Source organism: Pomacea canaliculata, linkage group LG2 (genome assembly GCF_003073045.1).
Source record: "Pomacea canaliculata isolate SZHN2017 linkage group LG2, ASM307304v1, whole genome shotgun sequence".
Lineage (NCBI taxonomy): Eukaryota > Metazoa > Mollusca > Gastropoda > Architaenioglossa > Ampullariidae > Pomacea > Pomacea canaliculata.
The window spans coordinates 29,805,893-29,820,764 of record NC_037591.1 but is presented as its reverse complement, the minus strand read 5'-3'; the positions used below and the strand labels follow the sequence as shown (position 1 = coordinate 29,820,764).

At 36.5% G+C, this 14,872-nt stretch overlaps 1 protein-coding gene across 1 annotated transcript; it reads right to left on the bottom strand.

The window, feature by feature from the left end:
- Positions 1 to 89: 89 nt before the first annotated feature.
- Positions 90 to 11,324, bottom strand: LOC112555687 (poly [ADP-ribose] polymerase 12-like). Its single transcript, XM_025224170.1, has 9 exons — positions 11,282 to 11,324; positions 9,380 to 10,022; positions 8,862 to 9,117; positions 8,445 to 8,563; positions 7,420 to 7,578; positions 6,373 to 6,515; positions 5,121 to 5,292; positions 4,625 to 4,749; positions 90 to 3,451 (listed from the first exon to the last, which is right to left on the bottom strand). Exons 2-9 carry the CDS (start codon positions 9,995 to 9,997, stop codon positions 3,040 to 3,042), a joined length of 2,004 nt encoding a protein of 667 aa, XP_025079955.1. The 5' UTR covers positions 9,998 to 10,022; positions 11,282 to 11,324; the 3' UTR covers positions 90 to 3,039.
- Positions 11,325 to 14,872: the final 3,548 nt, after the last annotated feature.

The window sequence follows — 14,872 nt, the reverse complement described above, 5'->3', positions numbered from 1 at the left end:
CAGTTATATCTAAACCGTAAAAAATGGCGTTACACACACAAACAGTGAAAGAGAGAGACACCCACAGATCAACCAATGACGATAAGGAATCTTATAAAAATTCATTTATTTCAAGGTAAATGTATGGATGCACATTCCACAACTGTACTGACCCCAAAATATCTGTATACAGACAGTATACAAAGTCTAGACATTGACATGACTACATTAATGTAGAGATAAGTGTTCTTGTATTCAATATCAGATATTGTTTTCTTTATAAATGTGGCGCCTAGTTTACAGAGCCGGTTGCCATGCCATGATTATTGCCTCAGTTGCTGATGGCATAAAACACTGTCATCTACAATATCGGTGTAACCGTTTTTTCCTTCTGTAACGACAAACATTACCAAAAGCAGTACAGATCACAGGTTATCTGTTTACATCTTGTCCCCACCACACATGTAACTTTCCTCAGACTGGGGTCCAATTACAACTTATTACAAGGGAAATAATATAGAAAACCATTATAAATGTAAATGTATGCCATCTGCAAAATTCCCAGTAGAAAAAGCTGATTGAATATCATACCAATAAAATAAGACAGCATAATAAAAAAGAAAAACACGTCACTTTTTCTGTTAATCTGTATACATATTATGCACTATTTTGCTTTTAGACTTGGTCTTAATTGCTTTTGTACTTTATTAGTACATTTTAGAAAGGAAACTATAAAACGGTTGCTCCTCTATTTAGTTCACAGGCAATAAATGATCAGAGATGTCATATGATCTACACATTCCTAATATCCATCTTCCTATATGCTATTTTCAAAAAATTTCATATAAAGAAACAAAACATAAGTTATATTGAGTGCATATCAATTTATAGTTTTATATGAATTGCAGTTTTGGTCCCTGTGTCTTGTAAAGCACACTGAGCTCGCCTCCGTGTGAGGAAATGACCGATATAAATTCCATCATCATCATTATTATTGATAATTAACATGTAAACAATATATGCTCTTCTTATATTGCAACTGGTTTTTCACAAGTTCTCTCCTCCTCAGTTATCAAACAATAAAACTTTCAAATTGTCTCTGTCCAGTTTAGTTTTTCAGTTTCATTGTAAAGGCAGCTAACAACTAACTATGATGTGTCAAAGATAAGAAAAAGTGAAGCACACAATAAAAATCTCTAGCAAACTACCATCTCTAGGTGAGCAAAATGAACAAAAATTTGTTCACACATTAAAAAAAATCACTAGTTGATTTTCAAAAAAATTAGAATTTTCTCAGTAGTAATACTATATATATATAGTGTGTGTGTGCATGCATACAGCTAATATATCAACTGTTTCGGATATTTGCATAGTATATAAATTGTATATAAAAAAAATGTTTAAGAATAACAGAATATCCCAGTATTTGCTGGATTAAATTTGCAAAGGATGCTTTAGTGGCATCTAAAAAGACATCAGATTTGTTTAATGCAGTACTCTAAAATTTAAAATAACGAAATGCTAGACCATGTGCCAGTTTCATTAAATGCTGGCATTAAAAAACAAATAGTTCTCAGAACTTCAAAAAGTAAGGTCGCTTCTTAAAAAGTTCAAAACTGTAGTTTTAAAAAAAAAAGTTCCTCATCCTAGAACTTGTATCAATATCTATACATACTTTATCAAAATAAAAATAACTAAATAGATCGGAGGGCCATACTTACATGCTGTATATATAACCGACACGTCAGTCCCTCTATGGCCACGCGCAATAACACAAAGATCGAAATTGCCGCAAACTCCAGATCTTATCCTCCTTCAAGTTGGTTGTTTGGATGATTCATTAAGTACGAAAGTGCTTCAATCTTGCGGCGATTTTGCACTATGGGGGGAAGGAAGTGGGAAGACACCCGAGTAAACCGGGTCAGACGATTTCGTAACTTGGGGTGTATCACTAGGCCCAGTAGCCGGTAGCCACAGGTGGACAGTTCAAGGCCGGCTATTACGTATGCAGCAGGCGTGAGGAAGGGAGATGTTCGGCGCCTGTCTTCTACAAAAACACAGAAATAACTTAGCACACTACTATAGAGTGCTACATGTAAGTTACAGACCAAGTTTGCCCAGAGGTTACACGCTACAACAGTTAAGTGCCCAGCTAAACGACAACCGAGTCATTAGAATGAGATACAAATGGCTATGAGACCAGGGACGTGTACAGGTTGCTGTTTGTCTGCCAAGACCAACGCTTGGCCTCTTGCGAAGTTCTCCGCTGTTAGTCTCTGCGAGCCTAAACAAAGAATGGGACTAAACCGGAAGCTTTGTAGTCTCATGCCTCGTTTTAGCAGTTAACTGAAAAAAAAAAAAAAAAAAAAACTACTGCCAGCACTCCAGCAATACAAGTTTGTGTTGAGACAGCACGAAATACTTCTTAAAAAGTAATATTAATAGTAATAGTAATATTAATACTGATGCTGAGATTAATGAAATAGAAGAAGATAATGGTCATATGGCTGCTGCACATCAATTCAGTTGAAACATTTAGATTAATGAATCTATGAGGTTTCTTTTCTACCAAAATCAAATTAACAATGAGCAGCACATCACTTGAGCTACACAAATAAGGTGCCCAACCTATGATGAATACATGTAACTAGAATGCTGAAAAGAAAAAACAGATTTGTTGTGATAACAGCAGCCAGAAAAATGCAGTCAAATGACCATAAGATTTTTTTTTTTCATAAAAACCACTCACATTCATGGAACCACACTTTACTCTGTGCCATGATTATAGACATGGCATTATTAAAGCAAACACCTTTTTAAATCATAAAATCTTACACCAAAATGAGAACACTTTCTTTTGCAATCTAAACGTCTTTTGCTTGTGCTTTATTAATTATATTTTGAAGTTTGTATTTTTTTAGTTACTTTGACAAACTGCCTTATTTTTCAAACCTTATTCATTTTTTTTTCTAAATTGGGCCAGGGTTCTTCATTTTGCCTCTAAATTGTTTGGTATTTCCTTTTTCTTTATTTTGGCCTGGCTATCCATTTACTTTCATTTTATGCGAACATATAGGTAATCCAGTATCGAATAACAACTTGAGATTTTTCAAAAATAACAAAGATTTTTGGATTGTATACATCATCAACACATGAATTATACCAGCTTCCATCAGGTTTACAAGGAGGTGACTGCAGGCCGGAAAACCCTTGCCCAAAATCACCAACAAGACAATCTACAATTAACAAGTGGCGTTGTTGACCATCCTGACCACTGCACTTGTCAGCCTTTCCTGCTGAGTCAAATAAGTGACATCCATTGCCAAAGACCAAGGAACCCTCTGGAGGAGAGCATTTCACTCCTTTCTGACATCTCTTCTTGAGTTTTCCAATGGCTGAGGCTCCATAGAATAAGTTTTGTTTTTCAAATATCCTTTTACCTCCTGCCATCATTGACATTGCTCTTCTTTTCCTGTGCAACAGCAACAGTATTGTTTATTGTAGTAAACATTAGTAAACATTAATCATGTGCACATAAATGGAGTGAATCATTCAATAGACCATACAGAAAATGATTGTGCACTTCCCTAGACCTTTAAAATAATTTAATTTTTTTAAGGTTTAGAGGTGAATGTTTTTTTGTGACAATGTGTAATGCAAAATAAGGTACTATTTCCCAATATCTAAGGGAATACTCTAACCCCCACCCACCCACACACACACACTTCATTTCCCACAATACACATCTGCAAACATCACCATGTATAGAAAGAAGTCAACATCATGATTGCACCTGCATGCCTTAATGGCATCAAGGCCTAAGCCAACGAGAAAGGCAGGATCATATGTTAATTAGGTGTATCTTTGTATCTTTGGTACAGGCATGACGTAAACTCAATTTCTGTTGATGGGCATGTTCAGAAGGGGTTATTCATCCAGATTTTGGAAAACAGCATCTTGCAGAGGTTTTTCGATTCATCAGAAAAATATAATTTTCTCCCCACTTTAACATACATTCAACTGACCATATCTTACCTTGCAAAAACAATTCTTGGTTATTTGAATGAATATATGATAGGAAAAAATATTAATGTGCAATATTTTATTCAATGAGGACTAACTTTGGCTACCTTTATCAAAAACTTCATTTGTCAAAGAGCTTTGTAGATGACAACATAAATAACTTTTCCACATGAAAATTGGATTTTAACGAAACAATGTCAGTGAATATGGCATAACAAAAACATATAATACAAGAAGTTTTCTTATAACATATTCATTAAAGATGCAAAGCTTTGTCTGTTATAAATAAATTACACAATTGTTTAAATGATCAGAAACCTGGCTTGTATCAAAGAGAAAATACTTGCATTTACCTCTAGAAGAACCAAAATATACTATAATGCAAAAGATTCTTTTATAGTTTAAGTCTCTAATGAGATAGACAACTAAATGCTAAAACTGACATAATAACAATAACCCTGACTATGAGCTCCCTAAAAGACTAAGTCATTTTTCTTGCCTTGTTTATTGTGTGTATAATGATAAACACTGATACCCATACATCCCCTGTCCATTACATATATAATAGATACATATAAATATATATAACACATTTGTGAGAACTGGTAACAAAAATACCTACTCCAGAAAATGGCTTTGTCTTGCTTCATTCCTAATCTTGAAGATATGAAGAATTATGCATGATCTGCCAATTTTTTGTCGGAAAAGCTTTTCTATCATTTGAAACTCCTCCTCATTATGTCTCAACTAAAGAAAAAAAAAAAAAGAAAAATAGGATTAAGCAAGCTTATATACACCTATTTACTAACAAATAACTTAAGCATGGTGCATTTATATACATATAATGTAGTCAACTACCCACCAAGGACTGTAGACCATATGCATCTTCCCAGCCTCATGCTCTCTTACTGACAACTACCAAGCCAAACCTGCCCCCCTCACCCCGAAAAAAACCCCAACAAACCACACACAGTATTTTCCCCTACCACAAGCATTACCATTACCACTTCTGTTTCCCATGTTACAGCTTAGAAAAGAAAAATACCATTGCAGCCACCAACAAAACACTTTCCCATTCTATTTAGAACAGAAAAGAACAGTTCCAATAAAGTGTTCACCTGAATCATATCATAAGGCTGACTTTGATGCATTCCTTGTAATGAATTACTGCTGCTTTCCATTAACAGTGACTGCTGCTGAAAAGTTGGTGATGTCTTCATAGAGAGTGGAGTGCCTTGTGCCCAAGCTTGAAGAGGATGAACAGTCATACCTATGGCCCCTAGAGGCAGACTGAAGCAGCACTGCCCAGTTAGATATATCTCGCAGGAATAGCGTGTTTGCTTATTGTAGATATCTATAAATGGGCAATAAACATATACATGCAATCTCATGGTACAGAGACAAAAACCAATGTACCAGCTTGCAACTCTTTGCCAGTAAGGCACCTGATATAATTAGGGCTGCTGTTACCTTGCTTGTTTTTGCATTTTAAAAAGCACTCCTGTTAATTGTGCATAACATGTAAAAAGACAATGACAATTCTTTATTAATGAGGGTGGTAGAATAAGCTGGACCTTTTCTTCATCTAGTCCTTGCCTTTTACAGCAGAAGGATAAGCTAAGTAGTTAACTAATTACTAAGAAAATAAGCAATAATAAACATAAGGTATGACATCAAAAGAGAGGGGAAAGTGAATTTTAAAAAAAAGTGGTGGTTGGATCCTGGAGTCAGGATGTATCTCTAATGTTTTATGGCTTAGGATCTTTGTTGGAGGAGGTCTCATTAAATTATTCTACATTGTGGTATATGTATTTTAGTAATTGGCATTGCAAGCAGTTCAGGGAGTTCATTTGCTTAAGATGGAGAGGGAGGCTATTCTACAGCACACTCCTGGAATATTTCAGACTTGATTTAAAAAGGTCTATTCTAGGAATGGGAATATTAAGATTTTGAAAAGTTCGGATGTTATTTAAGGAAAATAACAAAAGAGAGTCTGAAGAAAAGTTTACCCATTAGTACTTTATAAATGAAAATGCATTTATTGAATTTCAGTGTTTGTCAGAAGAAAGACTCCCAGAGAGGTGAAGTCACTTGGCTGTATTACTACGGTATTATTGGTAGGACTAAAAACAGAGGACCAGAGGATTTTAAAAGAAAAATGTTCTTGATAAATGCAATCATCTGTTCTCGTTTGTGCATGCAATTTTCTGATAATCAAAAGGAATGCTTTTAAAATGCAAAAATAAGCAAGGTAACAGCAGCCCTTATTATATCAGGTCCCTGACTGGCAAGGACTGCTCAAGTTCTGAAAGGACCAGGACATTTCTTTAGGATCTTACTAGTGGTTTTCTCTCTCACTCAAACACTAACCTCTGACGAACTCTTTGTCCATTGCTGCTTGGCAAGTACATTGGTCTACGTCTGAGTTTGCATTGTTCACCTGTTCTTGTGTTAGTCATTATCATTTTTCTGAAGTTTACTTCAATCATACCAACCTTCGTGAATCTGGGCTTTCAAGATAATATGCTTCAAGCCTGTCACTAGTCAGTGCAGCATTGGTCTTATTCTGGCCAAACAAAAGAATACATGAGATAAACTGTTGTTTAAGAGATATCATCTTTCAAGAAGAATAGTCTGATGTGTAAAAAGAATGATCAAATGACTAAACAAAAACAATTAGTAATAAATTTGTTCGGAACCCAATTTGTTACCTCTTCAAATTTGTGCCAATGACCATCTTTTGTTTGATAGTACCACATCCAGGTAACACCAACAGGTGAAAATCTGCTCTTTCTTTTTTGCAATGCTGGAGACATCGAAGATGGAGTAGAAAGTCGTCGAACATTGTACTTGTAATCATGGGATTTCGCTATCATTCTTTCGAAATTCACCTTCATAACTTCCCCACTCCTGAGAAGAAAATGACAATCTTTGAAGATGCCTGTTCTTTTTTTATGACATATCTATGGCATAAAGGGAATTGAGTTGGTAAATTAACATTTTCCTTCAGAGTGGATGTTCTTTTCACTACACAATTTAATGATCTGCCATGGAGTTTAAAATCTCAACCTCATTAACAAAAACTATGATGCATCAATCTTGTCAATTTATATGTACAGAAAACACAGCATTAACATACACACACATACATATAAAAAATTACTTCCCAATATATTCGTCTATCTTTTTGTATCATTGTGTCTGTTACGGATCCACACATACATAAATTCATCCAGTTAGACAGATAGTGAGAGAGACAATAAATTATAGGGTAACAAATTCTAAAACTATTTCAAAAGTCATCAAAATAAAGCACTAAATCCAGCATTATCTAATAACACAATGTTTATATTTTGACTAGAAATAATGAGATCTATAAGAAATTTAGGTTATACATCTCAACAAGGCATTCCTCTAAATCTGGCTGAGAAAACAATTTTTCCAGTGTTTGTTGCTGTTATCATCAAAGGTCTGCCAGCCCTCCTGGTCATCCATGTCACAAAAATGTATAAACTGCCAGAGAAAGTTCCCATCAGCATGAATCTTGTAACAGTGTTGGCCATAAGTGCAAGCAGCCTTAAAAAGAAAGAAAAGTATTTTGTAATACAAATGTTAAAAATTTGTATGCCCAAAGTTTGAATAACCATGCAGATAATACAGTTTACTAAGAGCTTGTTGTCTATTGCAGTGACCCATTCTATGGTGATTTGCAGACTATTACACTTAGATTGCTAAAATACTTAGTTGACAGACACCAAAAACTGGTGAATTGACAATGTCAACATAGAAACACTTTTCAGGCTTACTGACAGAAGTGCTTAAAATTTGGCAAGGCAAAATAGAGATTGTATTTGAAACAAGTTTGAATATGCTAGTCCTTTATAACCCTTTAAGCAAAATATCCTAAAATATTTTTTTCTTTGTTTCTTTTAATTTGGACATGAGCTGTCCTGTTAACTCAATGAATGTGTGCTTTTCAAGCATGATATTTATCACTGAACACAGGTGAATGTGTGAATCAATGTGAAGCACTATTCTAGTGATGTAAGAAGTTCATATAAATTATAATAAGAAATGATAGCTGAAATAAGTCATAAGAAATGTGAGAGCTTACTGGACAACATGCAGTTATTAGCACATTTTTTATTATTTAACCACCTGCTCTGACACAAAAGAAGTGATTGTTGCATGATATTTGACAATGTTTAATTACTTGGGTCATTTTTATAGCACCTCTATTCAGTTGACCAGTTAAGCATTTGTATAAGTCATATGCCTGTAATTGTGCCTAGCTAACTGCAAAACCAGTGAGTGGAAATGGATCACATCCACAGTTAAATCCTACTAAATCCCTACAAATCTCAGTAGCACTCATGTAATAACAGGTAACATGTAGACCAATGAACAGGCAAATAGTAGGAAAAAAAGCATACTTGCTTTACCTGTAAATGATACAAGCAGATTTCTGAATTCCTAACTGGAGGGATGCTATCATCACTGCTCTGGCTAGCTGATTTCCGATGACCTCTCCGACTGGTGGATGGAAACCGATGCCTTGGCTCTGTTTGTGAAATTATTTCAAACTTTATTCAGCAGGAAATATGCCTGATAAATACAAATGTCAAATGCACCTAATATCTGATGACTAGATGAGTGCTATCTAGTTTTAGCAATTGCTGAAAAATGGTTTGTTTGCTCAAAAACATTATTAATATTTAAGAAGATATTTTGGTAAAATACATTTGATTCAGCATGCAAGTGCAATCCATCTCTTCCTTATGCAAAAGGTTTTCATATATAAAGAGACAGAAACAAATGAAACCTGCATTGCTTAGAAATATGTCGGAATCTGTTTCTACCTTTAGCTAGTGCCATGGTCTGACGATTGGCAAGGTTTGGTGTGGATCGACATTTCTGAAGTCTTGAGTTCCTACTTCTGTCGGGTACATAGCTATAATCAATTTCTTCAACACTGTCCACGTCACTACCATCGGCATAGCTCCCCTCAGTGCCACTACTGTAATTGCTATCCTCCTCATACTGGCTCAGCTCATCAAGGATGTATCTTGGTGGGCGAGAAGTGCTAACACCATAAAGCTTCAGCACATTTTGTACCTATTAAAAAAAAAAAAATTTGGTCATTGTTGGTATAGAAAAAAAATTTAAGCAAATATTCATGATTATGACTTCAGATATATAAAATGACACTTTAAAAACAGCCCATTGTTATTTATTTCTTCAACTAAAGAGACACAATTTTAAAAAATTTAAATTTTGTTCTATAAGAGTATCACCAAAGCAGGAAAAAAATCCTGGCATGCAAATTTCATGATAAAACAATGTATGTTGACTGATATATCTTGCCTTTGGTACTTACCTGCTCATTGAAAATGTCATGTTCCCGTCTGCAGTTTTTACCAAACTTGCATTTGCTCAAAACATATGGACGGCAAATGTGCAGTGAACGACAGCTGTTTTTTTTTTTGCAGCCAGACTTTTTGTTGTAATAATGGCATATTTCAGGTTTTGTCACCTGGCAGCGATTCTCAGGTATTGTTAGTACAATTCGAAGCTCTGTAATATTCAGGTGATCCAGCATGTAACTCTTGAGTATTGGTGTATTATGCCATGAAGACAAATCATGGCCAAAAAGACATCTTTGCCCATGGACACAACACCCTGATAATAAGAAGAACTTACAAATATGCAGGCCATTACAAGACCCGGGTGGACATGAACCACTCTGGCGGCTGTGGGCTGGACACAAAATCAAGCGTGGTCGGAGTTTAACAGTGTAATTGATCGGACCATAAGAAATCTCAAAAGTACCACCAAACCTCTCTAGAATTCTCAATAGGTCTCCGTCTGTTAATCTGCATTCTTGAGCAAGTTGCTTATTTAAAGACGCTAGTGTATCTTCGCCATTTTGAGTCTGCAGAAGTCTTTTGATGACTCTATTCACTAAATGTTGCTCGAGACTATGCTGAGCTGCCATTGGAGTTCACCAAAGTTTAAGGTGTCTGAAAATTACAAGGAAAACATCCTTTGCCTAAAGCTGGTTTTTTTCATCATATTTTCACATGTGCTTTGATGCATTAAAATATCAACACTTTTCAGAACTATCAGTGCTAGTTCCAGACTCCTCTTCTTCACACTTTACTTTTACAAATTCAATGGCCCATAGGCTACAAAACATTAATGATATCATTGATAACAACTAGCATATCCTATAGTTGTCAGACTGTATGCCATGATAAAAGTTCTCTCTATAATATTGAAGCTCCTATATCCTTGGTAACATGATTCTCACAAACATGCAATGTGCATGATTACGAGAAAGAAATATAAAAATAAAGATGTGAAAAGTACAGATGCTGTGTTTTTGTTTACCTTTTATTCTTAAACTTCAATCTTAAAATTTTGAATTTTTTTACATATTATTTTCTTTCATATTTCATTTATCTTTGCATTTAATTCTGTTTGATAGTTTTCATTGTTTTACACTCAGCAGTTTACATTTCATTTTAGACCTCCAATTTCTATATGAAGCTACAGATGAGCAGGCTATTGTTACAAGTTATTACCAAAACACCTCTATCCATTTAACTGATAATTTTCTATCCTACCTACTTGGCCAAATGTATATCACACATGTCTGTCAATATTATTTGGACTTTGATGTTTTTGCTCTGGTTTTATATGGGACACATCTTACAAGATATCTACAATGCGCTTAAGGTTCTTTGAAACTGTTCCAAATGAGCCCTTGCCCTTTTTATTATTCTTATTATTATATTAAGCGTTGGAATGCATCTCTTCTCTTTCTATAATTATATTACTTGCAATAACAGTTAACTTTCGCTCCTCCTTCAGCCTCCTAATAACGTTTTTAATCGAAAAGATTGTTATTTGCTTAGACAATTTTGTAAAAAAGAAGGATTTAAAGTCTTCTTTCACTAAAGGAAAACAGAAATGTGAAAATCAATCACCCAATGGCCCTTGCTTTATTTTGACAAAAATCTGGTTAGCATGTGTTTGGGGATGGAGAAGGCCCGTCCTTTTGATAAATTAAAGTGCTTGATTTTGTCTTTCGCCGCAAGAAAAATGAAAACGAAAGTTGGAAGCTCTCATTCTAATTTCCAGTATTTGACTATGCTTAATATAAATATACTTTATTTACCGGGTTTAATTAATGAACAATAAAATTAAATTACAAGTTCCTAATGAGCTGAACATGTTAGGCACATTGTTTTCGAACTCAAGAACATATCGCACGTACCGTCGACTCCAAAAGGCAAAGGGATTGTTTTGGTTTTCCTCACTGGAGAGCTCCTGCAATTGAAAGCGCGATTAAAATTGTTTACAGAACGCGAGTCAGTCTCTACATGACTTAAAGTTGCTTTGGGTGACACTATTTTAGATATCTATACCATGTTTAATATTATCATGTACATTTTTTTATTGCCAGCATAAATCATGTTATCAGCTTTTCTGTCTGTGACATGTCGATCGAATATATATTATATAGGACATCATATACCTGCAGGTAAAATAAGATCAGTTAAAGACACGTAAGTCTTCAATAGCATCTTTCCACGAAGTTCGTTACAAGGGCTACTACCGGTGACTGCATGCTGCTCAGTCTAGGTAACTATTATAGTTATTACGTGCTTCATCGTGTGGCATCATACTCATTATCTAAACGATAATGATACAGCTGAACTAAATAGCTGAGACGAAAGAAAAAGAAGTCTCTTGTCAATATGTATTAAGGGGCTATCTCCCATTGATTAGGTTATTAACGGAATGACGGAGGACGTTAATAATTTGTCTGGCGAGGTTTGGGGACTGCAGCCAGTTACTGAACAGCATCATGTCGGATCGCATTTATTAGTAAAGCACATAAACTAACGAAAAAAAAAAGTCTCTCGTGCCAGCCAGTAGTATAACTAGGTTGCCCTCATTTGGTTGTAAATCATTTTTGTATGTGTAGGCTTCATTGTACAGAAAATGAAAGTGCTCCCATGTTAAAATGGTTCTGCTTATGGTGCCGTAAGGCAGTGAACATGGCTCACCGTATCTAGTGTACGGCATGTGCAAGGCCGAGTCCAATTCGCCTTTGTTACCTCCCTGGATAAATCAGGTATCAATTGATGCAGAGCTGTTGCTAGAAGGGCAAGGGTTGGGGCAATGTTTTCCAGCCACAGGTCTGAGCAGATATTAAACCAATCAGCTTCCGCTGTACAGCAGTGACGTACGCAGGAACCAGGAGGGGCAGCCTACAGTGCCGACTATCAGAAGAGATTCACAGGGGACAAAAATTTCTTCTTTTGCGTTTTTGTTTCGGTGGTGCAAACGGTTATCGCCTGTCACCAATGCAGTGAAGGTTGGGTGTCCTTGGTTCAGCTCTCGTCTCTGGCACGCTGGTCTTTCTCTACATGTGGCATCTGTTTACAGGGCTGGCTACCTTGCCGTGACTTCGCTTTAGATGCTGGCACGGCGTAAAACACTAATCCCTCCCCCTCCCTTGCTTCCCTCATGCACTCGTTTTTTACCTGTCAATGTGCGAGTGCGAGCGTCGTGAACTGTCAGCATGGAGTTTGTTCCCACCAAAGCCAAGCATCTTCCTACTTGTACAGTCGATAACTACGCTGTCTGCTTCATTATGTTTCTTAAAAGAGAAATTCTTACACTCCTTAACAGTGTTTGAATCTTTCGTCTATCGGTTGGTGTACAGCGTGAGCCCATCATTTCTACAAATGATAAGAAAATTTAAGGGGCTAGCTATGTAAATGTACATACAAGCTTCGAGCTTTTTTGCCTATAGTTGAAGTTCCCGTGCTTTGCCGCCACACTCGCGAAAATCTTCTGTCTAGAGATGATAAAGTTGTGGCGGGTCACGTGGCCAAACGGGACAATCTTACACTACTTTACTGTTGCCAGAGAGGTTTTTTTTTTAGAACCCTTCGGGAGGGAAACTTGCTTCGTATGTACTTGTTAATCTTCTGTTAACGATAGGAAATTTGTTTTCAGTTGTTTTCCCCATCTGATTTCGAATAACAGATTTTTTTTTCTGTTTCAGCAGCGGAGTCCACATCACAAATCCGTAATGAAGGACTTGTATGGTCTGTACTTTGTAGAAAATTAAAGTTAAGTTTAACTGCATTTGACATGTATGTGAATTTCGTACAGTATCAATATTGTTCATACCTCGAAGAACGACCATTTCCTTTAAAACGATCGCATTTACAGCAGAAGAAGAACCACGAGAGCCAATGGGGCAGATCCTCGACATCGAAATTCCTGAAGAAGAAAATGATGTTGCTGACAATAATGGCGATGCTGACGTGTTTAGCACCTCGTGTCCTAAGAGCAGTTGTGGATCATTAAGTTTCATAGAGCAATGAAGCATAATCTACACTCCTAGTCTAGTCTTAACAAGCAGCTTTGGTCCGCTAATACAAAGAAAAAAAAATTAAACTAAACCAAGCCTAAACTAAACAACCACCAACAAACCAATCAACCAAACAACCAGTCAACCAAAAACTAAATAAAAACCAAATTCTCTGATAAAAGCTTTTATTTCGCAGAACAGATCGCAGTGTGGAGTCTCCATCACACCTCACAGACAGACGAACAAGATTCCCTACACACACACTCACACACACCTCCTCCCAGGGGACGACGATTTATGTGTTTCCTTCACTGTTATCATACTTGTCTCTGTTTTCCGTGTGTTCGCATCCACGGGTGGCTGTGCATCTGATATTCGCAATTGAGTGCATCCAGCGACACCTGGGACCACTTACAGCAAATGTTGTGAGCTTTTTGTACCAGCTACATCCTGGAACCGTGCTACGCTCACACTTTCGGTCACACTTTTGTCTTTCGTTTTCGTTTGTTTTTCTATCCCCCTTCCCCACTTTTGCGCAGAGAGTGAAAGGATGACATAACTACTGCTTGCTCCAAATATCCGGCTTCCTTGTCAACCGTAAAAATAACCGAGGGGAGAGTTGGAAGGTGCGGCTAAGTTGAATCAAAAGTGTCTTCAAGTAATAATAATACCTTCTGCACAAAAGTTGGGAAAACAGCTCGCCCATCTGAGAGGCGTGCCGGTTCGATACCAGAAAGGACAACAAACTTCCCCAAGTCGACCCAGCCGTCGGCAATGGGTACCACAGAGGGTCGGGGAAAGAAGGGAGAGGAGAAGTGCACCGCCCCCGGAAAACCCGAAAAAAGTAAGGTCTCTAACATTTAAACGATCTTTAAAAAAAAAAAGGGTAAGGGGACAAACCTCACCCTTTTTAAAAAAATCCTGCAAAAGAATGGAATTATAAAGCCTTTTCCTACTACTACTTGCACTGCATATTCTGATGCTACTATTAGCACTACACCACATACCAGCTATTCAGAAAAACAGTTGAGGTTATTAAGTACACTTTTGTGTTATAAGCTTATTATAGATATCTAATGTCAAACGCACACAATTACACAATACATTCATTTATACATGCCTCAGAAGAAAGAAAACCCCGCTCAGATTGAGGAAAATCAGTATGAATAAGATATAGGACATATTATATAACATCACAAAACAAGGGACAGAGTGCAGACCGCTTGCATACCCTGCAGATATGTTTTTTTTGTTTATCAAATATTCTGCATTAGCAATGCATTGTGGTGCTCAGGGACATAACCTAATGCTGTCGGTAACCACTATACAATCAGAGGACTTGCATATGACTGCACCAGCTATTTGCTCCCTAGCAGCTTTTATGAAAACCTCCATAATTTTACGATCATTCCAAACACTTCTATTAAAATGGCGCTATCAGTCTCTCCATCGTGTCCTCTCGCGATTGCAGTCATG